This window comes from Anarrhichthys ocellatus, unplaced genomic scaffold, assembly GCF_004355925.1.
Source record: "Anarrhichthys ocellatus isolate YVR2014 unplaced genomic scaffold, GSC_Weel_1.0 scaffold32, whole genome shotgun sequence".
NCBI classification, from domain to species: Eukaryota; Metazoa; Chordata; class Actinopteri; order Perciformes; family Anarhichadidae; genus Anarrhichthys; species Anarrhichthys ocellatus.
Window position 1 is genome coordinate 4,619,022 of NW_022280062.1, and position 20,428 is coordinate 4,639,449.

Below are 20,428 nucleotides of genomic sequence, written 5' to 3' on the forward strand. Positions count from 1 at the left end.
ATATATATATATATATATATATATATATATATATATATATATATACATACTCAACCAACCCCTGATAAATCTGTCTCATTGTCTACTAAATGCTCCATTAAGATCATCAGCAAGTTACTAACTTGTATGTTTTCCATCTGAGAGAGTTTGGTGATAATTCTCTTTTGGTTTGTCTACAAGGGATGCCTTTCACATTATACATTAAAGATCACTTGTTTAAATACAAATATTAAAAATAAGAGCTTTATTAGGATGTACTTCCTCTTTTATCCCATTTGTAGAAATCCCAAAAAGTGACTCCAAAAGTTGCATAGTTCAGATCAAAACCTACATCTTCACTCTGCAACCTTTGGCGAGGCCAAAATCTGTTTTTGAGGACTATTTTTCACTCAAAGCGACAGCCCCCAATGTTATATGTTTTCTGATGGTCTGTCTGTTCCTTGTGTTCGGAGGAGAGGTGAGAAACACAATGACTCAGTCTGACATACATTCTACCGAGCTGCTGTCAAGCTCCCGAAATATAACTACTAATACCATTTGATACACTGGAGAAGTGTCCAAGAGACGGTGTCATCGTTTCTAAAATGCTTTGCAACACATTGTACAGGATTAGCCTATTTCCAATGTTCTTTAACATTAGATAAACATACACATTACTGTCACCAGGTTAAAATTGTTTTCAGGAATCAATCATTATTATATATTTTTTTCCCCGTCTGATCTTTTAAACTTTTATTTTGAGCAAAAACATACAGATCACCCACTGTATATGAAGGTTGTGAGGTCTCTGAGTACCAGTAACACCTCCATCCTGTCAAACAGAGATTTCACAGCCCCGTAAGCTGTGTGACGATACGCTTCATATGGACGCGTGTCACTGCAGCAGACTTACAGCAGAGTCCCTACGCTACTCCTCTCCTCACGACTCTGCTCTTCCTCCCAACATATTAACTAGGTCAATGAGATTCCTTCGCAATCTTCCAACAGGGAACCACAGCGGAGGAGAAGTGTAGGGGAAGATATATGAAGGAGAAGTTTGAAGAGCAGAATCCTCTTCAAAGCCAACACTTCTTCTGCTGAGAGAGAAGTGCTCTGACATGAAACACATCATGTCTGCAGTGACTCTCACTCAGACATTGTCGACACGAATAATGGAGAATGCAGGCATTCCCCTCTCGTGCCTTTGTAGTAAGGAAACACAGCAACAAAAGACTTGGAGCAACTCTAGGAGATACTTGCCATTCTGTTTTTATATGTGCAAAAAATGCAAATGCTGCCAATACTCTGATACACACAACAGTGCTAGTTGATGTTTCAGATGTTTAGACTAGAAGATGGCTATTTTCCACTCGTGGTGCTGGTAGGCAAATCTTAACACATTTACCCCTGTTTCCAGTCCTTATGCTAAGCTAGGCTAACTAGCTGCTAGTTGTGACTTATTTATTGTACAGATATCACAATGATATCAATTAGAAGTTCTATAATAATGTGGGTTTCCAGAATCAAAGTCATGGTCACTGAATAATCCTGTTTCAAATAAGACTTTGCAGTTTTCATTGAAACTTCTTGAAAAATAAATCATCTCTATGAAAGCTGTGTGCATGGCTAAATATCACTCGAGGTACATATTTCTTAATTGATTGCCAGCAAAGTATTTCAAAGAGGAGCATAATCTTACTCGGCACAATAACCCTCACACCTCCATTGCGGGAGGGGTGCCGCCGAAATGTGTTATAAGATATGTTGATTTCGGCTTTTTATTGTGTGCTGTCGTCATGTGATCCGATGTCAACAAGCACAGCACAAAGGATTATCATTTTGCTGCAACGCAAGATGAACTTATCACAGTGGACAGAGAGCGCCTAATAAATCACCTGATGCTTGTGTTGCGCACGTTGATATTTCATTAGTTCCATTTCATTACACGTATCAGTGTGCCTTTCTTCAAATGTCAGAGGAATGAAACATCTCTCCACCAACCGTTGTTCACCTTCATGCTGACCACACAGATGCAGCAGCAACAATTTGCTCCCCGGGCCGATATTGTAACAACAGAGGGTCCTGTCAACCAGCCCTCCCAAACTGTTTAATATCAGGTCTGTGGTCGTATCGCAGGCAGACAGGGCCCACAGCCATCTGATTACAGCCATTCTCTGCCACTCTGCCTCTTTGTCTTTTTCTCGCTCGCTCTCCCCTCCCATCAGAGTGTACTGAAACACGCCAGGCTGTTTCATAACAGGCCTTCGTGTTGGATTAATCCATGCAGGGGTGCCAATCTCTGGGCCAGAGTCACACTGTGTGGCCTCTGATAGCAGGAAAAAGGGCTGAAGTATCTGGGGTCAGTTGCTCTTTTACTGCTGTGGTGAGAAGGTTTGACAGGTAAAGTAACTGAAGAAGCTTTTTGTAATCCTACAGTGTGTTACCACTGAACTTTAGTGGTGAAAGATCATTTAAAAAAACTAAATGGAAGAAGATGCAGGTGCCTCAGATGGAATTCCTAAAACTAGTAAAAACCCAAAAGGAGTTTGGAGGCTTTTCTGCTTTTGACTGCATTACATTACACCTGTGTCGCAATTTACAAAACCTAATTAAAGAGGAAAGGGAAAGAAACAACCTTTCAGTCCTGTTGAACCACTAGATTATTATCAGTAGAATGAGCTCCTCTCTTTATCTCTGTGACTAAGCAGCTCCAAGAGAAGAGGGCACATTCTTAGATTCATTCATTGAAATGCATCCCTAACTAAATGTTTGTAAATACTCTCGTCATCCCCTGCTGCCAACAATAAAAATAATTAGCAGGTCACCCGCTGTGCGTTATGGATTTCACAGGGATTGAATGAGTGATTAAACTACAGGAACAGTCCCAGACAGAGAAACTGTGTATTTCCATGGAACAAAATCAAAATATTGGGGTGCAGAGTTCTGGTAAGGAAAGGGGGGGGGAGCACAGCGTGATGTGATGTTGAAGTGCACATTCAGAGACGGCTTGTGTTTTTCTGGGACAAACCTCAGGGGGACACAAAAGAATCTGCAATCATTTGGAACAGCCGCTATCTCAGCCTTCTCCGACTCCCTCGCCTGTTTCTCTGTGTACAAGAAAGTCTGCGTCATCCTGTGGTCCCTTTGTATCGTAATACTGCTCAGAATAAGGGATCTGGAGAATAGAGACACCACCAATAATGCAATCGCTATGCAAGTTCAAATTTACATTAACATTTACAATCGCATGTCGGGCATTCTCTCACTTCAGCCTTACTGTTCGCTAATCATTATCTTATGAAAGGTTACCGGTGTCGAGCGACGACAACAAAAACTGGACCTTGCATTTGCCGCATTAGCACATCTGGACCAGAAATGGATTTTCTGTCTTCGCCCAAGCACATGTAGCTCAGTCGGGGGGCTGTTAAGTTGTCTTTAAAAAACATCAATGTTGCAAACACAGATAGTTAAGGTCACAGACCGCTTCAGAATACAAATTTTTCCACCAGCAGAAGACCTATTTGGGGAGGCACGTAACAGAAGTCTGGTGTGACACAAGCTGGGAATCAAACCAGCAGCAAACAAGACGACACTAAAAAAGAAACAGTGTCCCCAGTCGGCAGAAGAAAGCCACGTCTCCATGCTCACTGGTCTGGTATTAGCCTACTTTCTCTTTGCTGCCACACGTCATGTGTACCTGCTGATGTCAAAATCGATTAGTCTAAGCAGCTGAACCCTGGCAGCCCTGAGAAAAGCCTCCGCTCATGTCATTACCTGAAAGAAGACCTCACTTCAAATATTCCCTCCACTGTGCAACAGGAGAGTAATAGTGATGCAAAAGTCTCAATTCTACATTGTAAAATAGGGGCTCACACCATCAGTAGCTCACACCATAAAACGGAAGATTCTAATGCCAACTGAATTAATCTGATATGTTCTAACATGTTAACAACAATATGAATTATATATCCATAGTTTGAGTGCAACTGCTAGTAGCAGAAGAATGATGACTTTCTATGGTGCAGATACACCAAAGTGTAAACACATGATAATATTACACCTGTTAAGATCATTCAAAGCAGGACGGAAGCTGTAGTCCCAAAACACATTAATCTCATTGGAAAACAAGAACAATAAAAGTCAAAAGATCCACCAAAATTGACATTTTTCTTTGTGTATACTATACGTTATACATTTTTTATACTCAATGTCCTTTCAAAATGGCTCTTACATTCCTGAAACACTGACAATCTCATCTATCCATTAAATCAATTTCTGTGTGTTGAAAACCTCTGGAGTTACAGCCCCAAACAACAAAATGCATCTTTATTCATAAAACGTGTTCTGGATCATGTATTGAACGACTGAGATGCCAAATAATGGCCAATTGATTTCTGAGTAGCCCAAGTTATTCTGAAAATAACAAAAATACATTTCGCAGTGCACTTTTATCACCCACAAATATTTGGCTTTTGTCTTACTGGCAAAGGTTACAACCTGCATCCATTCCCTGAACAAATGACTTCACGGGAAATTTTTGGCTGCAGCTCCAATGGTGCTTATTTTGGGAGAAAAGGGGTAAAAGACATGCCTTGCTAAGACGTGTACTCGCAATGATATAAGACCAACAGATTGACCGGCTGAATTCACAAAGTATTTTGTGAACTCTTTATTTTTGCAGAGCTGAACTGGAGAAAAGATTCTTGGCTAGAGAAGGAGTTGATGGACTACATTCCAAAATGGGCGTTCATGGGGAGAGACTTGGATTTCTTTTGCAGGTTACCATGTGAACACACCTCCGCTGCGAGGGGGGAGGGTGGTTGCAGCTTCGGGTTGTACTGAATAGTATTGTAGCTCCATCTGAACATCAGTAGTATTTGTGTAGTACTCTGGAGTGTGGATGCATCTAACCCAACCTTTCTTCTGCAACTATTCTTGCAGAATTAAGCTGTAAACATGTTCATATTGTTGCCAGGCTTTAAAAATAACACACACCATTGCACAAAGCAGTTGTTTTGACGCTGTCAAAGAGCGTTTAGGTGATTGATGAAATGAATTCACAGCACTGACAATGCTGATCAGGCCGGTGATCAGCATTGATCCTCTTGCTTTATGCAGGTAGTGAAGCGGCCACAATAACTAGCACCTCTTGGTGAACTGGAGCTTCATCCCGTTCAAACAGCATAGTCACCAAAAACATTGCCATCACAGTTGTTATTGTCACCAGTGTTCATTCACCACTAGGCCCAAACAGATTCTCAAGATGATGTTTGTTTCTGTGTGTATCAGAGAACTGATTTCCGTTGCTTTGTTTCTGCAAGCGCAACGGACGATTAGGATCTCCTAAAATAAAAATACACCTTTGTGTGCATGAAAGCAACTTTTTTTCGACACGACCTGCAAGAGGCTCGTCAAATCAAAACCACATCTCCCGTTATCCTCCACTCACCTCTTTGGTCCTCTCCAGCTCGTTGTGCAGCGCCTGTTTGGAGATCTCCACCTCGATGATCTTCTGTCTGAGCAGCTCGTTCTCATCGTCAGCTCTGCTGCGCTTGTCCTCCACGCTCTCCAACTCGTTGTGCAAACGCACCGACACATCTTTGGCCACCTGAGATCACAGAGACAGATATGTTGACGGACAGACACATGCAGTTCAAACAGAATAGATGTATAAATACAAAATAGATTGATAAATATTTCACATGTGTCATGAACACTAATGATCATCTAAACGCCATCACACATGCATGCACGCCGTATGGTATCGTATGGCATTTTATACAAACACTGAATAAAAGCAGAGTGGTGACTGGTCAATCCCTAACACAAAGACACAAACATACCTTTAAGTCCTGCTCCAGACTACGGAGCAGGTCTCCGTCCACGTGGCCGGTCTGTGCGACCCGCAGGCTCTTCTGCTCGGCTTTTCGCAGGCGGTATTGCAGGATGCGGCAGTTCTTGTTGGAGCGGTCCAGATCTCGCCGCAGCTCCTGCAGTTGGTAGACCTCCTCCTCCAGGTAGCTGTCTCGCACCTCCTCCATCTCCGCCCGCAGCTCGTCCACTTCATCCTGAGAGACAACACAAGCTGAAACCTTAATATCACCTCCGTGCTGCAATAGTCGTTAATGCACATTTGTGCCAGTCAATTCATTTTTCTCTCTCTTTTTTCACACCAATGTAAGTTGGCATTCTGTGCTGCAAATAGTGCTGACTCTGATGTTTATGCTGTTTTAATGTTAGAATTCTGCTTTGCAAACAGTAGCAAGTACTTTTTTTTAGTTTTCTGTGAGTAAAAGAAAGCTAATGACTTATTTTACAGGATATACTTTTAAAGGCTATTATTGTGAATGATGTAACGTCTAATTCTGCAGCAACAATAATTGGTACACAAGAGCAATACTCTCCAAAAGCTTTGAATTTGTGAAATAGTTTTTGTATTTAAAAAAAAAGCACTTAATCTAACCAGAAGTAGGAGAGAAGTTTTTCCTTAGGGTGGAGCTACAGAAAACCGCCCGGGATCATCAACATCAAAAGGCATAAAGGGATAGACAGCTATTTGCATCCACATAAAAAATCATGTTATTTTAGCCTCTACTGTCCATTTCCATGTCGGCCTATGTCTTTGCATCCTCATACTTGTGTATTTATTGTGTATTTAAAAAGGATATACAGTTGTAGTATTCAAAATGTTCAGCTTCTGGGGAGTATGAATGTGCTCTTTATATTTCATTGCATTCTGCAAATTAGATTTTAATATTTCCCTGTAAAAGCTTTGACTTGAGGTGCATTTAGACGACAAAACATCTTGTCCTCAAATATAGAGCAACGTCTAGGAAATCCATTAGTTTTATGATGTCATGGACAAAGGTGTAGGTCAAGAAACAATTACAGTACATCTTGCTGTCGGAAGAACTGATGTGACAACACCCGAGGCTTAAAAACGGTCATGGATACATCAAAAATATTGATATAGTGTAATACTTCTTTTTAAAAGGTTTTTTGGGCAGTTTTTAGCCTTAATTTCTCATGTAAATGAACTTTTAGCAGTAAACGGGAAATGAATATTCTTGGCCGCTTAATGAAAAAGTAACGTGGTTTCCAGTTTGCGCAAACACTGATTTACACCTTTTCAATAACAGCAGAGAGATGATGTACATAACTATTATGCATTTCAGGCATAAAGCTATTACAGAGGAGATGCAATATATTTGACCTCCCATTGATTAAACTTTCATATGATTACATATGTGTTCCAGTAATGCAAGTACTCTTAGTGCTGATGATGTAACACCACTAGTTGGCTCTCAGCATCTTATCTCTCGGATTGGATGAATTCACACTCTCTCAACATGAAACGACCCGGCCTTGTTGGAGGAAAAGAGGTTAAGATGTATCTGTAGTACTATGATTGTTTCTTTGGTAACCCAGAGGGTATCTGATATAGGGATGCACTGATCCGACTATTTCAGTCCCAATACCAAAAGCGACACCTGGGCTTTGGGTATCGGTCGATACAAGAAGTACTAATCCGATACCATTGTTTAATTAATACGCTGTCTGCCTCACTGTGTGGAAGTGATGGGGATCATTCTCTCGTGTGTTTGGCAACATCAGTCTTGACTTTAAAAATGCAACGTATAAAAGCATAGATGTAAACTGTCTGAATTGTTATTCTTTATTAAATTAATAAATCGTGCACCAAAAAAAATAAATCTTCAAAATGAACAGGACTTACAACTCAACATTAGCAACATATTGGTAAAAACTTAAACAGGAATTAAAATGGCAGTATAAAACATATATAGTATATACAGATAGAATTTAATTGAACAAATCGGCCCCAATGTCACCCCTATCAGATCCAGCTATTAGAGTCAGGACCCGACATCTGATATCGGTACCGGTGCATGCCTAATCTGTTTGTCTTCATCCTGAGGAATCAGTTTGCTCAGAAGATTTCCCCTGGGATGGATATTCAAAGGGTTTGACTGGCACCTGCTTAAAAAAAGACAATAGTTTGCTGAAGGAGGAGTTGGGATGAGTGTGTCAATTAATGAAAACTAAATCTATCCTCGTTTGGAAAAGCACAGTGCCGATTGTTTTCCGAGGAGGGCCCTGCAGGAAGGAGCTAATGACCTCGCACAGGGTCGGTCCAATCGATGGCCAGGTTAAAAACAGAGGCAGAGCAGCATCCTGGGAGCAGATATATTCAGAGAATATCATTGATGTTTATGGGGGAGCGTGTGCACCGAGTCATCACCGCTACTTAATCATCTTTTTAATAGTGTCGAGTGTGGATATCTTAGCTGAGCAGCCATTAATTGATCAATATTTCTGTATTACTCCGGGAAATGTCCAACAAATTGCAAACAAAAACATCACAATTTCTCCCCAAGACGACGTCTTCATATAAGTTGCATTTGCCAACCAGTGGTCCAAAACTGAAATATAATCAATCTGCTATTAAATGTGACAAAGAAAAGCAGCAAATCTTCACATTTGAGGAGCTGGAGTTAGAGAATGTAAAAAATTACTAAAATGATTAATCACTTATCAAAATGTATGCAATCAATCAGCTAAGCAATAATTAACTAAGTTGTGGCTTCAAATCTTTAGAAATCAAATGGTGAGACTAGATTCAGAGTAAATTCAAGCAGCAACAACTTTGATAATCCATTTATCGTTTAATTGCTTCTCAAATGTGAAGTCGTGATGTTTTTCTTTGTTTTATGTGATAAAAAACTAAATATATGTTGAGTTTAGGACTATATGTCAGAAACACAAGCATTTTCAAGAAGTCATCTTGGTCTCTAGGAACATGTGAGGGACATTTTTACAATTTTCTGAAAATTGCAATTACTTTGCTAATTGAAAGGTATTACGCATATTAAGCGATAATGAAAATTTGGGATGCAACTTAATATTATTTCCATTATCGATTAACCAGTCAATTATTTCTCTATTCAGTCATTAATGGTTGCATCTATAAAACTTTTATTTTAAACTTAAAAATGCACACAGATGTGTGACATATGAAAGAAGTCCGAAGGTCCCAAAGATATTACATTTATAATGATATTAAATAGAGGAAAGCAGCACATCTTTATATTTTAAAAGCTTGGAGCGAATGTTTTGCATTTTTGTTTGAATAATGACTTGAATTGATTGATTGTGTTCATTTTATGTCAATTGACTACTCGATTGATTGACCAGTCATTGCAGCTCTAAAAGAAACTGTTCGTTGCAGCCCAAAAAAGAGTTTCTTGGTGTTGTGCAGTTTTACTGTATGGACACAATAATACAGGTTGAAACTGTTTCTCTTCATGCAATTAAAAGAAGCTAAAATACCTGAAATATAATCTAAAATAAAACTAAGAGGTGTCAAAATAAATGGGCTAAACTCCCCCCCAATGAGCAGTACTGATGTAGGGGACTCCCAGACATTTGGGGGATGCATGGGAGGCGGGGGAGGTGGAAGAGTTCACCTCAGAGTCCCAGCTGGCAGACTGACACCAGCCAGGAGGGCGTTTGAACCCCACACACATGGGACATCTGACTGTTATCAAGTCCTGTGGGATAAAGCCATTACAGCCAGAGCCAGTAAAGCTGATTAACTCTCTTGTGTTTGCACCAGGCCAAAGAGAGAGAGAGAGAGAGACACACAGACATGCGTGGTCAAGTTTGAAATAATAACATGCAAGTAAACCCGTTTTTCATCTAAAAGAGAAAAAAACCTGCAAGATTGTTTGCCGCATTATCTGTTTGCCTCCCCTCCCCAATTTATGGGGATAGCCTAGTTAAAGAAGGGGGGGAGGGGGATCCTGCATGCAGTCTTCAAGCAGGATCTTCATGCAAGATGTAAGATACAACGATTAAAGATGGCAAACAAAACACTGATTTAAAAACGTGTGCATCTCTGAGTACAATTTGTTTATATTATTACAGATCATGTTACTCTTGGTGCCCCAGATGCAACATGAGGGGAGGAATGTTGAGTATTTCTGTCACAATAAGACTTTGGTGACTTGACAGCAACACCATTTTAAAAAAGAAAGTCGGAGGACACATCAGGGTGAAGCCACTATCAATAAAACTCCCATCAATAAAGGTCAAAGCCACAGGGAAGCACGGGTAGGGTAAAAAAAAAGACGACATGATGGATGGAGAGTCGACACAGGGACATCATGGGGATGCCAGCTGAGCATTAAAGGGAATGCGTTCAGATTTAAATAATTTATACATTTAGATTATGATTTCAGTTAGTGAGCAGGTGGAAGTTGATCAAGGACACTTAAAGGAACAGGTGATGTTGAGGATTGAACACGGGACTGTCCTGTAAAGAGACAGTTTGGCTCTTCTTTCAGCTGCCTACTACCGATTAAATGAGCCTGCGAGGAAATTTTGTCTTTTAAGCGTATATTTTGAATTATGTGTTTATATTTAAGAAAAAAAAAAAACATGTGCAAAAAAATAGCCACGTTTGTCTCTTTCAGATAGCATCGCCATACCTTGAGGTAGTCGTTTTCAGATCTCAAATCGTCCACCTCCCGCAGCAGGTCCTCCTCACTCATATCCTTGCTGCCTGGCAGTCTGAATTGTGCGCCTGGTGAGGATTTCTCCTGCTTGGGTTTCTCTCCGTGCGCCCCCGGAGCGGGCTGAGCCTGAGACATGCTTTCGATTGTGCGCAATGGAGCACCGGCTGCGGCCGCTCCAGTCGCTTCTGCCCGCAGCGGATTATCGCCTCCCACCTGATCCCGGTCACTGGAGCCGGTGCCGGACTCAGCGTCGCTACTAGCAGCCGGTGCCAGCTTCTGCTCGTCCGACAGCGGCTCAGACGGGCAGTCCGACAGGTCCGAACTGCTGTCGGTCTGGCTGACCCGGCCGTGAAGCGCTCCGGTCGGTACCCGGATCGGGGATCCATGGCCGGGAGGGCCCAGAGACCCCGAGGCTAGTTTCCCCTTCTTGCCTTTGGCGAGGATGGGACTGCTGGTGCTGTCCGGTGTGATGCTGGCGACTCTGGGCTCGACCGCCGCATGCTGAGGCACCTTTGTGGGCTTTTTCACGACAGAAGACTTGGCGTTACTTTTCGTCGTGACGGGCTTCTCTTTAGCACCGGCTGTGTGGCGTCTGGAGCTGCGGTTCGGATGGACCAATGGCACCGAGGAAGGCTTGTTGAGTTTGGGGGATTTTGGTACGATGGCAGGTGGTTTGCTGGAGCGAGAGTGAACATCCTTGAGGAAAGGTCTGGCCGGGGAAGGCGCTCGGTTCAGTCTCTTCTTCTCCAACTGGTGGTTCTGCGGTTTGGTGTCGCTGCCAGAGCCATTGGAGCTCTCCATTATACACCGACACCGGCAGCAGGAGGGCGACGAAGGAAACGATCAATCCACAGCACCGCGGAAAATCTCTGACACACGACACCAGAAAAACAGCCAGGTTGCTCTACCTTCTTCCTGGACGGGCCGGGGATGCGCATCCTGCGCCGCGCTTGACGTGTTTTACTCCATCTGGTCTGCATTCACCAGGTTGTCATTGTGTCCCCTCTGCTTTAGCCCCCGTGGAGGAAACGCTGCAACACAAGATGGGATTACTGGGACGGACGGGATGACAGACAGGTTGCATCTGCAGACAGGCTCAAGTTAGAAATAATACAAAAAAAGAGTCAGTCGGAGTCACATCAGCCCTCTTCTTCTCCTTCTTCGGGTCTCCATCCCTCTGTTGTAGCCGGGCTGTGAGTGATGGGGGGGCCCTGGTCCTCGTACCCCTTCCCACTCCTTCCTATCTGACATGTAGGATCTGCAATCGCTGCGGTGTGAAGCTCGACGCCCGTGATTTTCTGCGCTGCGCATGCGCTGCTGCTTCACATGCACCCAAGCGAGCACACCCCTTGTTTTCTCTGGGACCAGGCGGGACCTGGTCTGACACGCTTTGGTGCGCATGCCCTAATGACACGCACTCTATTGGCTATTGAACACCTTCACATGAGGAGCAAAGATTGATTCGGGAGGGGCAGTACCTCACACTCAATACTTCCAAATCAGATCCTTGAATGAATGGTTTTATCCCTGAGACACCAATCTAAAATATCATATAAGAAGTGAAAACATCATGTCTGCAGCATCTTTCAGTGACTTCAACCTCTGAAGTGAGAGAACATTAAAACTGAGAAAATTATCATTTCTGTGTTCCTGGAATCCACTCAAGGACGCCTGGTATACGGCACACATCCCACTTTAGGAAACAGAATAAAATCAAGACCATAATCTGGTAATAAATATAGATATCTTTAATTGCATTTCATTAGTTCAAGAATGCCACAAGTTATAAATACCACAAATCTGCTTTAAACATGCCAAAACTTTTTTCAAAGACTTAAAACAGGTTTATTACAAAGCACAGTCTTCCATCTGAAAGTAGACACATTTCAAATAAAAGCGTTTCTTGAAATGTATATCGAAAACACTGAGTAGTAGAAGGCTTGGCTATTAAAACAAAGACCAAAGGGTTAGTGCGACAAATGAAGGTTTCACTCCACAAAACAATGTCAAAAGAAGTTAGAAATTTCAAAACAGGATAAAATTGTTGCAGAAAATGTGTTTGTTTGTTGGTAATCGTATTGCAAGTTGTGCTTGGATGTCATTGACTGCTTTGTTTGCAAAAGGTCTCACAATGTTTTTGTTTTGGTTTGGAACTATTCAATATTACATAATGTGCCAGCTTAAATCCACAGAACATTGACTTTAACATAAAACTTACTTTCATAAAATCTAATTAACCAACGGCAAGTCAGTTTAGGTCATTTTAAATGAGGTCCTTTAAATTGACTCGTGCTTCCTCAACCTCAGACTTTTACTTCAACATGTAAAAGCTAAACAGAAGAACGTACAGTGCTGCAATATTGCATTAATTTAACAAAACAAAGAAATTATGATCTATGAACACAAGAGGGCTTAACATGCATGGCCTAGTTTTTTGAAAATGTACAAGTACTGGGAAACACTGGTCTGTAACAAACTGCCAAATTTAAATTTAAATCAAATAATGCTGACCTCTTCTTATCAACACAAACACCCCATCAAGCAGGACTTTATATGAAGACATTTCTTCATCAATTTGTTGTGAAACTCAAATCAAGTCTGCAATAAACGCCTGTCACAACGAGCAGATATGAGCCGATCAAAGTTTCCTGAGTCCTTCAAATACTAAGCAAACCTTTCTGCCCTTTTCCCCTCAAATGGGAGCCTGAAACATTCTTCTGCATCCGAAATCAGAGGGAAAACTAAACACTTTGCAATATTAGTAACAACCCCCAAACAAAGGCTAAAACCATGCGTGTGTCCACTGAGTACTTGCTGTCTCTACTTCCTCTAAAAAGCCAGTAACACACATGGAGAATACCCCTGTAAAAACACAGATCCCTCAAAGACTACATTACCCATCTCTCCTTGCATCTCCGTCCCACTTCAACAGGGAGAACAGAACGGCCACTAGCGAGGCAACATTGATCTTTACTAAATGACAAGTCTTGTACTTTCTATTTTCTGCATGTCAGCTTCACTAGGTGAGATGGATTGTAGTGCAAAATATAAAAATTCATACAAATGTGAAATGAGCCGTTCCAGCCACTTTTAACACTTTAAGGCAAAGGAATAGAAACTGATATGATCCACCACCACACAACTGCCTACTGCTGGCCGCAAACATCTGCAGCTTGTCCAGTCGTTACAGCAACACACCGTATTTACATCATGTGCTTTTGTTTACCTCAAGTCAACTCGTCACTTGGTAATAACACCTATTAATGAGAATATAAAAGTACTGTACCGAGATCCAGAATTTAAACTAAGCTGAAGAGATATAACATATTGTTATCCCTTTTCTGTGTAAGCTAGATGATGCAGAAACACCAGACCATCGGGGCAACTCAGACAATGTCAAACTTAGTGTACAGTATGTGTGTTGAGTATTCATCAGGAAGCTGCAAGGCCCTCAACAATCAGCCTACTTGTACAATGTGCAACTGCTACCGGAGGGCTCTCTACCTTGAAGGCTTGTGCGGGGCACAGCTAGCCTAACGGTCCGAGGAATGAGGTAGTCGGGCTCAAGTGTAGACAAAAGGGGTGGTAGGAAGTGGGTGATTCACCAGGCCTAGGTGTTAGTGCGGTTCATGTCATTGTGAAGAGTTACGAAATAGGAGAAGAAGAAACAGGGGAGGATAATACTGGTTGTTGAGAGTCCATGCATCTTACATCAACAGTTCGTAACTCCAAACTGCTGCTGTTTGCTGCCCCCTGGTGGCCAGGCTGGTACTCTGCATGTGTGTGTGTGTGCCGTATGTATGTATGTATGTATGTGTGTGTGTGTGTGTGTGTGTGAGATGGGGAACCACTCTGACTCTCAGCAGCAGCGCATGCGGGGAGGCAGCAACTCCGGAGGCACTTCCGGTTCAGGCTGCAGAGACAGGATGCTGTTGGAAAGCTCATTGTTGGGAACTTCCAGAGGCATCTGTTGTATGAGGAACAGAGAAGAAGTCAGGAAACACAGGGTTAATGCATTGAATATGTAGGCAGCGTGCTTGAGTTGGCATCCGCAGTGACTTATCGAGTGCAATGACGGAAAAAGCCTCAACTTGTAGAAAAGAGACCGATAGAGAACAAGAAATGAAGCTTTAAGGCACGAAATAAGAGTGTCTGGATGATCAATGATGAAAGTGGAACATGGTAACGCAGAACTGATGCGCATATTTGACGAATTCCTGCATTACATTTTTGCATTGCACTGGCGTTTACCTTTTTAAGTTTATTTTTCCAGCAATAAAATGTCCCGCTCTGCACATATCTTGGTCACAATAAACATATCTAAGGAATCGTTATGAAACATGTTTGTTCATGCCATGCTTATGTTGAAGATTGATTCTTCATTATCAGATATCTGGTCAGACTCTGCTCTCAACACACCAACCTTGCTCAGGATGTCATCCACAAGCTTCAGGAAGATCTCGTCGACATTGAAGTTATCCTTGGCGCTCGCTTCGCAGAAGCGCATTCCACTTATTCGAGAGCAGAACTACAACACAAAGAGGAAAAAATAGCTCAATTTCAGCAAGAGAAAAACGGACTCATTCCCATTAACAACACAATACACCAGGAAACTTAATACAAACGTTTCCCCTACAGGTTTAAAGGATTTTTTTGGATAAGCTTGCTGCGATGCTACACATGTCAGTTTCTGGAGGGGGGGGGGGGGGGGGAGAGGCATCAGTGTTATTACTGTGACTTTGAAGCACACAAAGTCCATGTTCAAAGATAATTCAGCAGCATATCGAAAGCATCTCTAGAAACAGAAGACAAGGTTTTGTTATGCGACGGTGAGCTGGAGCATCGTGCGATGAACCCACCCTCTCTCCCTGCTGTCTGGAGATGATACGATCAGTCTCACAGTCCAGCTTGTTCCCGACCAGGAGGAGCTCTGCTTCCTCTGAGGCGTACTGACATGAGACAGAAAGCAGAGAGGAGACGCGTCAGGACATCATCAGCCTAACATTTCAGAAAAGTCAAACCAGATTACTGCAATGATAAGTGTTCACCATGAAAACTGGTTATACAGTTCTGCAGCTAAAGAGGGAAACCACAACAATTACACCCTTGAGGTTGTTACTTAAAAATAAAAAAAACTAGACCTTTTCTTACACATTTTATGCAGTTGCGATTTGGCAACATAACTTTGAAAATCCTTTCACATCGTCATTAATCAATTGCTCAACTGTTTGATTCATTTTTGCATGATGCTAAGGTGAGACCAGCAATGAATATCGCATATTAATGTGAACATAAAAATGGCAGTTTCATCGCCTCCCGCAAGTTCTGCCAGTTTGATTTGGAGCTCGACCGATAAATCGACCAGGCAGATAGATCAGCTCATTGCAGATCTATCGTATCGGTGTCTATGTCAGCCGATAAACAAGAAGACACCGAAGTACAGAAATGCCAAAGATATGTTTTGAGTATCACCAGTCTATACTTCGTTCCTCAGAGTTGTGACAAGTTTATTTTTGAACTGTAAAATGTTGTTCCAGTACATTTCTTGGTCACAATTGTTCGAAAAGTAATGGGAACACGAACAACAATGTTTATCTATGTTATGGAATATGTAAAGAAAATTTATATTTTTAAACTCTCAAATATAAACATCTGTATTGGACTCCAATATCAGTCAGGCTGTGATTGAAAGAGTTTCCGCTTGAAAAACAGCTCTAGCTCATGCAACTGCTGCCAGTGGTGGTGAAATTAAAGACAACGGTAGAACCGAAGGGTCAATATCAGGAGAGGTATGGCAATAACATTAGATTCAATTATTATGTAAATCTTAAGTGCTATGACAGAATCCATACAAGAGAAAAGTGTGGTGTTGCAACAAAGTTTCTGACATCTCTGGCACATAATAGTAGCAGAGAAACACACCCGAGGACAACACAGTAAAAGCACATTTCATATAATTCCAGCAGTCTTGACAGTTTGTTTACCTTGTCGATCATTTTCATCCATTTGGGCAGGTCTTCAAAGGTCTCCTGCTTTGTGATGTCATACACTAGCACTATGCCCTTGGCGCCTCTGTAGTAGGCGGATGTGATGCTGTTGAACCTCTCCTGGCCAGCAGTGTCCCTGTGGGTCACATGGATGAAACTCAATATCATCTCAAGTCCGTGCAGTGTCACCAAGACTTATCTAAACACCAAACAGCTGATTGACTAATTTGATCAAAAGGTATTTTTTTTTATTCATTAAAGATGGCTGTGACTAATCGGCTGATGTTTTGTGAAGAAAAACTAAGATCAAAGAAGAAACGAGGGGAGGAAGAATCAGTTTTGTGACAAGTCAGAACAAATGAAATGGTATTAATCAATAATGCTGTCAGAATACAGTATTCATTCATTTTATAACACTGAACGACACTTTGAGGGTTACATCTGATATCCACATGGTAATCTGGTATCTAGCTAAAATAAAAAGGACACCTGAAGAGTTCTGTTCCAAAATGAGATTTGAGTAAAGATGACATCCAATGTACAGTTAGGCAATGATTGCTAACCCTGCACAGTTTCACCCCCCGTATAGAGCATTTATAAGCAATCTATAAATGTTTCATTAATGGTTCACAATAAACTATCATGTAAGCACATGTTAGTGTTTATTAATGCATTTGTCAACAACAGGAACTCCTCCTGTGGGCACCCAGAAGTGGAGGCTACTGTATAGACAGAAATTGAAAGACAATATCAGGAGAACAAATGTTGTGATAATGCTTAACATGTCTTTTTATGAGATGATATAGTTGTGGAAAATATTGCACATTAATAAACACCTTCTTACAACTACATTATATTGTGTTTACCATTAAAGTTTATTAAATGTTTATACACAGCTAAGAAATGCTCCAAGTGTTAACATTAACTTAAATGAAAGTCATCTTTTGAAAGTCTTTTTAAAGCAATAGCTACTATTATAGTTTCATCAATAAGAACTACAGGAACCTGAAATTAAACCAATCTAAATATACCGCATTTTGGAAATCAACTCTTCATTTTAACAATGTAAAGCAGCTAAATGAATACGCTTTTTAAGTTGATGTTATGATTCTGTTGATCATCTGAGTCTGGGTTAGATTTAGCAGCATGACAAGCAGATTCGAGCTGCATCCACAGTGCAGTGTTACTGTACCTTCAGCCAGCTAGTCTCTCCCTGTTCCCTTTGTGAGTCACAGTCAGGCTTATGAGCAGAAGAGCGGACAGAGAAACAGCAGCACAATGGCAGGGTTAGGTAAGGCCGGGCGTGGCAATGATGGAGCTTGATGTGAGCAGTTCAACGTGAGACACAAAACACATTGAGGAAGACCGGGTCGCAGGTTGGGCAGAGGAGCGGGGATAAAACGTGACGTGGTAACGGGGAGATGTGACGTGGGGGTGAGAGGGTGGATGGGTGTTAGTGAACAGGACAGATGCGTTAGTGAAATAAGCAATGGAGTTCACACGTTTTAGCCCAACACTGTCGCACACAATCAATGCAGTCATATACTCAGTCAGTAAAATACTTCCTAACTGTTATTTGTGGCATGTTAATCAGCTTTTCAATCGTTCGACAAAACGCTAGATGTTTTCAAAATGTAAATACGGCCCATTTAAAGTCACAAGAAGAGGCCTAATAGAGTCAAACCCTGCTCTCATCCCCGCTACTGCTGGTTCAAGACCTCTGAATCACGAACCAATTCAAATAGTATATGACAATTTAAACAAAAAGGCAATTCAGTCTGACTATTAAGCTACACTAAAACTGTCTCTAGTGGTCAGCTGCTATACAATTGACTGTTCACTCACATTTTGAAGTATCAGACATGCTTTTTGTTTTTACTTTTTAACTGTATTAGAATCAAAGTTGAGACCTGCCTAGTACCTACCAAAGTATCATGTGTGTTTGTTTCTAAGTCATCAATGCAAATTAGGAGAAAATACTAAATGTAACAACAACAAGCACGTTATGTAACCAAGAATAAAGTGACTGCCAACTATAGACAACAACATGGTGCGTGTGATCATGTGCTGCTGCACACAAAGTTTCAGTAACTTATATCCCCACTGGAGCCACAGCGTTTTAATTTGGGACTTTGGATGAAAAAAAAAAATGCCACATCGCATGTTAATGGTTGACAAAACATGCAATGACATCATTTTTAGGAAATCATATTTGCACAGGCATTGCCTACTGTACAAAGCTGAAAGCCACCAGTAGTTTTAGTTGGAGCAGCCTGCGGGGTGACAGGACAGACACAGGAAATGCGCCATGCAGAGGAGTTAAGGAACTGGAGCCTTCTGTCCAATTACTCACCATATCTGTAGTCTGATCTTCTTCCCTCTCAGCTCCACTGTCTTGATTTTGAAGTCAACTCCTGTGGGGGGGGAGGGGGGAAAATCAGAAAACATACATGTGGACACATACAAGTACCAGCATTTCCTGTATTGTTGGACACAACCTTTAAAGCAAAGGAGGGAAGTGTCCACTGCAATTAAATTAAATTAAATTTGGATTTAATGGTAATCGTTGATCAAAGGAACACAATGTATAGTGACACTCTGCATCACAGGAATGACAGGGCACAAAATGGAGCTCTACCACAGCAGCTGCTTGTGTGTGACTATTCTGGGATTGGTCTGACTGTTGTTTTGGTCAGGGGACTGTTTGCCCAATTCCACATTATGTAGGGTTTCATGTGTTTTTGGCTGGCAGCCTCTATAGCCATGGCACAGCAATTTGTTCTCTTGTTTAAAAAATAAATTAAAAAATAAGATAAAGTGGTAATACGTTTTTATGTAGAAATATGTGACGTTAATGTCTCAGTTCTTAATATAATAAAAATAGTTGTTAAGAAATGGAGATTGCATTTAATGATGGCACACACGCGCGCGCGCACACACACACACACACACACACACACAACAGGCTCACCACAAACAAATCCAGTTAACTAATTACTGGACAGCTGCAGATGCTATAAAAGTTACTGTGTTGGGCTCTAAAATCCCTGCTCCACATTCCCTCTAACAGCCTGATCGATGTGACAAACACACAAAACACTGTTCCAAGCCTCACACGTTTGTTTGTGTCACGTTAGTTGCTTCATTGCAACCTAAAAGCTAAGACAGATTTGACAGCTAGAGCAGTGTTTTTGTTTCCGTTAGCTTAAGTTAGCTAGCTCCAGTCAGTGGGGTTAGCTCCGTTCAGTCCCATTTAAGTTAAGTAGTCATCAATATGATTATAACGTCTAGCCCATGATAGTTCATGTATATTCCCTCCAGGAAGTAGACAGAGCCCTGCTAACTGCTGTCAATAAAAAGTTGACAAATACAAGTCTCGTAAACGCCTTCTGTCCTCACCTACGGTCGACTTGCAAGCTTCGCAGAAAGTGTCATCGGTAAATCTCTCCATGATGCTGGTTTTACCGACACCACGGGAGCCGATAATGATAATTTGAAGTTTAAAATCAGCGGGTCTGGGAGGCATCTTCCTGCGGCGCGACTGAGCCCCCAGAGCGGGGGACGAGTTCGCGGAGCCCCCGGCGGCCCTCCGCGGGATGTCATACCTCGAATCCATCAGTAATTACGCATTTGTAATTACAAGAAAAACAGAGACAAACGCGGATAAACTGTTACACAACCGAAATACTTCGCTATATCCAACTTTCTTTCGTCTCAGTAGAAGTTTGTGAAAGTTTGCCCCTCGCCGACAGTTGTTGTTGTCCAGCCATTAGAGACAGCAGCCGTCATGACGTCACTGACCACATTACAACAGACTTCCGCTTCCGGCTCCTCTCAGTAGTTTTTCTAACTTGTCATTTTTTTTCTTCTAAAAACAAAGATTCGTGGTTTGCAGTGATTTTTTTCGAACAAATAATCTGTTAGGAG

At 41.7% G+C, this 20,428-nt stretch overlaps 2 protein-coding genes across 6 annotated transcripts in view; both read right to left on the reverse strand.

The window, feature by feature from the left end:
- The window catches only part of mtcl1 (microtubule crosslinking factor 1), a 61,779-nt gene extending 47,460 nt beyond the window's left edge, over positions 1-14,319 (reverse strand). For all 5 annotated transcript variants that reach the window (XR_004213370.1, XM_031864922.1, XM_031864923.1 and 2 more), the window contains exons 1-3: positions 10,488-14,319; positions 5,823-6,047; positions 5,429-5,587 (exon numbers count right to left, since the gene is read on the reverse strand). Coding sequence is in view for 4 of the 5 variants with exons in the window: in XM_031864922.1 (XP_031720782.1) it covers positions 5,429-5,587; positions 5,823-6,047; positions 10,488-11,315 (1,212 nt within the window). In the remaining variant the exon portion in view is untranslated. The remainder of the gene's footprint in view (positions 1-5,428; positions 5,588-5,822; positions 6,048-10,487) is intronic.
- A 38-nt stretch (positions 14,320-14,357) lies between these two features.
- rab12 (RAB12, member RAS oncogene family) lies at positions 14,358-20,284 on the reverse strand. The gene is made up of 6 exons (XM_031864926.1): positions 19,901-20,284; positions 18,855-18,915; positions 16,499-16,637; positions 15,374-15,463; positions 14,938-15,042; positions 14,358-14,481 (listed from the first exon to the last, which is right to left on the reverse strand). The coding sequence occupies exons 1-6, from the start codon at positions 20,115-20,117 to the stop codon at positions 14,374-14,376; spliced, it is 720 nt and encodes a 239-aa protein (XP_031720786.1). The 5' UTR covers positions 20,118-20,284; the 3' UTR covers positions 14,358-14,373.
- Between the last annotated feature and the right edge of the window lie 144 nt (positions 20,285-20,428).